Source organism: Mustela nigripes, chromosome 5, assembly GCF_022355385.1.
Source record: "Mustela nigripes isolate SB6536 chromosome 5, MUSNIG.SB6536, whole genome shotgun sequence".
Classification (NCBI taxonomy): Eukaryota; Metazoa; Chordata; class Mammalia; order Carnivora; family Mustelidae; genus Mustela; species Mustela nigripes.
This window is the reverse complement of record NC_081561.1, coordinates 29,761,081-29,765,591: the sequence shown is the minus strand read 5'-3', so window position 1 is coordinate 29,765,591 and position 4,511 is coordinate 29,761,081. Positions and strand designations below refer to the sequence as shown.

Sequence of the window (4,511 nt, the reverse complement as noted above, 5' to 3'; positions counted from 1 at the left end):
CCCTTACCCTACTGAATCAGAAGAGTCTCCTCCTTAGAGACTTTAACACGTGGCTTTACTTTTCTTGCCTGCTTACTTTCAAATTCAATATTCTTTCTTTCATTCTCATTGATTCCTTTGGGAGCCTGGGGAAAATGACCCACATAGTCAACTAAACTCTAGAGTAAAGATATTAATCTTTTCTTTGGTTTCAGGAGTTTGAATTACTAAAAGAAAATAACCATCCTCTGGAATAATAAGAAAACTCTTTAGTCTGTTATCTCATTTCTGGTAATACTAGTCACTTTATAATCTGCCTCAACTCTTCCTCTTATTTTCCTCATAAATGGAGTATATCATTAGCCAGAATGATCTGTCCAATAGCCAGAACATTTCTGACACTATTCAAAGGGAGTACCAGAAGCGTGGTCCAAGTATACCGGCTGGTTATCCCTTCCACCCCTAAGGATTACTTCACATCAGTTATGAAATTCTGATTTGCATTAAAGAGTCCAACTACTTCCTATTCATTTTAGTGGTCCATTAGGAGAAAATCTCTGAAGGTTGTATTTTTGGGATGATTTTCTTGCATGATCTAATACTTGAAAGATTTGGTAGACATTTGCCCAATTTTCCCCAATTGGAGGTGTGTCATTACATCTTGAGATGAATTCATCTATTGCTTTTTTGAAGCATCTTTAATCTTAGTGTAATTAATTTTCTTAGTCCTTCATAGTCAATTGTCTTCAACATTTTTCACTGTTACAGGCAGATGTATGATTCCTTTGTTCATTTATTCCTTCGTTCCTTCCTCCTTCTTTCTTTACTATCTCTTCTTCTCTTTCTCTTGTTCTTTCTCCCTTCCTTCTTTCTCCACTCTTTCCTCCCTTCCTTCCTTCCTTCTGCTTCACTGCCTGCCTTTCTTCTTCCAAAGGCTCCTTAGTTTCAGTTTTTCATTAACTGTAGCAAAGTATATAATTAAGATTTGTCTCTCCAATTATACATAAACAGATATAGTTTAGGCAGTTCAAGCATTCTTTCTCCTAGTAATCAAAGTAACATTCATCACAGATAACTGTCTTATCATGAGGGGCTTTGTTGATGATGACTGAAAGGTCTTTCCCAATGGTAAGAAATTTTTGCCCTCTGCTGTGGTTTTCATTAATATGACCACCTTCTGTCAGGGGCCACTAAGTTTTGATTGCTCAAAAAACTTGCTGTAAAAATTTTTCACACACATTATATATGTGTGTATATCACACACACACACATACACACACACATAAAACATACTACTGTATTAATACATGTTTCAAGACAGAAAACCTAGAATTTTAAAGTTGTAATATAAAATTACATAAAAGTAGAAGTAATATTTTTTTCCTCACACCCCAGTGGATTGCTTTGCATATCACTGAATTCCTCTAGCCTTCCGTCTGTAGAGAGTAACGGATTCAATTGAGGAGGAAATCTGTCACATTTTCCACTCTAAATCAAGAGTTAGACAGCAACTGTGGTTCTTAGTATATGACCAAAAGGAGCAACATAAAAAATGGGTAGGGGAAGGAATGTGGGGACATAAGATGAAGAACATAAAGGAAGAAAGGAGCTCAGGTAGCAGAAAAAGAAGTTTATCTATTTGGCAAAAACAATAAAGAGGTAATCGGTAATTGTCTCTGATAATGACCAGGTCTAAATAAGCAGGCCTACAGGTGAGATTTTGTTGCAGAAATAACTTTGGCTGTCATCCTGACTCTACTGGGACTTGCCATTCTGGCTATTTTATTAACAAGATGGACACGGCGCAAGCAAAATGGTGAGTAACAAGTCAAAATGGAAATTCCCCATGAAAGTCACAATTGAAGGGATGTCAAGATTCAGTTTCACTTCGTTTCTACTTATTAGATGGCTAGGAACTTTGCTAGAGACTTTTTAAACCCCCAAAGCTCACATAGCCAATAATGTCAAGCCCCCAAAAAAGCAGATTAAATTTAAAAATAGTAATAACAAGAATACTCTAAAATTATCTAAGTTCCAAGGGAAATTATCTACATAATAAAAATGGAAAAGAAAAGATACTGTGCTGATGGACACCACTAGCTAGTATTATACCAAAAAATTTCAAGAATTTTAGTTACTGGGGTGCTTGGGTGGCTCAGTGGGTTAAGCCTCTGCCTTCGGCTTGGGTCATGATCTCAGGGTCCTGAGATCAAGCCCCACATCAGCCTCTCTGCTCAGCAGGGAGCCTGCTTCCCCCTCTTTCTCTGCCTTTCTCTCCCCCCTCTCCTCCTCCTCTGCCTACTTATGATATTTCTCTCTTTCAAATAAATAAATAAATAAATAAATAAAATCGTTTAGAAAAAAAAATTTAGTTACTTAGTACTACAGAGATGATAAGAAGAAACAAATATAGAGTAGTATTTGTCAAGGAAACAGAGATGGGGCTCATGTAGCCAATGACCTATTTCTATGCCATAAGGTGTCTCTTTCCAGGATTTTCCTTAGTATTTTCTCCATTGCCTTGTATCCCCCCCACCCCTCTTTCTCATCTCAGCACCTATGAGCCCTCAAGAATAAGTGTGGAAATAGAACTGGGATGGCTGTAGGTGCTGGAAAGGGGTAGGAACCAGTAATACATCATATCAAGAGTGCCACCTTGGGAACACAGAAGCACAGTTTAGAGTGACGAGAGATTGGTCAAGAGGATGAACACCTCTCACAAATAGTTAATAGTAATATTTTTGCTTGATTCTTCCACAGAAATTGATGTCTCAAGATACAGTTCAGAACAAAGTAAGTACTTAGACCCAAGAGAGAAAGAAAAATAGAAAGCGTAATGGAATTTCCTTAAGTCAGGGACCAAGTCTGTCTTATTTACCATTGTATTCCCAGTACCTTGCAAAATGAATCATTCCATAAACTGAACTTCTAACTTACTCAGAGAAATATACCAGAGATTTCTATGTAACTCTGAGTGCCAAACTGAAATTGGGCAGAATAAACTAATAGGAGGTAGGTTTGCATGATTCTGAGGCTCTCTTTGGATACCTTCTGTGGAACAACAGCAACAGGAATACCAAGTCATGAAAACAGCAGACTCCTCAGGCAATGGAATAGAAGGTCTAAATCTGGTAGTGAAGAGGGCCTCAGCAAGGTGGTTGGGTAGAAGAATCAAATTTGCTAGGAATAATAAAAGAGTAAACACAACTAAGGTAATTGTGATTGAGAAGAACACCAAGTTCAAGATATGAAGAGATGAAGCATATTTTCCATGGCAATGTCTACTGAGATGTCAAAATTGCTGAAAGATAGCCCAGGATTAGTAAGAAAAGGAAAACAGGAGCCAAATTCTGGAGCACCAAGAAGGAAAAGCAAATTGAGGCCCTTTCTGATTACTGTCTAGTCTAGTGAAACTGGTGACTGGCATAGTCACTCATCATCTGCTCCAGCTATGCAGTCCTTAGTTCCTACAAAATAAATAAATTCCCATCATCATTCATTACTGGGAGTTCATCTCTGCATTAGCTCTGAGTCTTAAAGCCCCACTCCACTCCTTTTCAAGAAGCAAAACCATGAAGTACTCTTTTTTTTTTTTTTTTTTTTTTTTTTTTTACTCCAGGTGCTGGTCTTCTGGACTATGAGGATGGTAGAGGTAAATAGATTAGGAACTACTACAGAATGAATAGAGAAATGTGTTCTTATAGAACAAAAAAAGCCCATCTCCTTTTGAGCACAATTTGTGAGGTCAGCACACCTTTTATTATTATAATATCCAACTGCCAATCTACCTTTCTATGCATATATATGCGTGTGTGTGTGTGTGTGTGTATGTATATAAATAATATGATTTGTATATTTTTCTCAGAAAAGACAAATAGGTCCCCTTCCTGAGACATTAAAAATATTCTTTCCAACTCCTGATTATACCAAAATCTTGGAAAGGGAAGAAACCTCTGTGAAACAATTTCCTAGATGTATAAAATAGGGATAATGCATGGGTCGTCATGAAGACTGCATAGCATACATGAAAAGAAATAGTAAACTATACAACACAATAGGCAAGCACAACTTCTATTATCATTTTAGAAGATGAAATTGATATAAAAATGTTAAAAGTTAAGACTTACCCAAATGCACCTAGCAAAAAAAATTAGATAGCAAATCCAGGTGGCTGTGGCCTTGAGTTCAGTACTCATATTCTCACATGACACTATCTCCATTTGGTTAAGACAACAAAGGCTCATTTAAAACTGAATTTTTGTATTTATTATTAATATTATTTTTTTTTTAATTTTTTATTTTTTATAAACATATATTTTTATCCCCAGGGGTACAGGTCTGTGAATCACCAGGTTTACACACTTCACAGCACTCACCAAATCACATACCCTCCCCAATGTCCATAATCCCACCCCCTTCTCCCAAACCCCCTCCCCCCGGCAACCCTCAGTTTGTTTTGTGAGATTAAAAGTCACTTATGGTTTGTCTCCCTCCCAATCCCATCTTGTTTCATTGATTCTTCTTCTACCCAC

The 4,511-nt window shown here is 37.1% G+C and overlaps 1 protein-coding gene across 1 annotated transcript in view; it reads left to right on the top strand.

Annotated features, from left to right (window-relative positions):
- The first annotated feature begins 325 nt into the window (after positions 1-325).
- TSBP1 (testis expressed basic protein 1) overlaps positions 326-4,511 on the top strand; it is an 81,576-nt gene continuing 77,390 nt past the window's right edge. Inside the window, exons 1-4 of the mRNA XM_059401527.1 lie at positions 326-413; positions 1,709-1,795; positions 2,740-2,772; positions 3,599-3,631. Of these exons, the coding sequence (XP_059257510.1) occupies positions 326-413; positions 1,709-1,795; positions 2,740-2,772; positions 3,599-3,631 (241 nt within the window). The remainder of the gene's footprint in view (positions 414-1,708; positions 1,796-2,739; positions 2,773-3,598; positions 3,632-4,511) is intronic.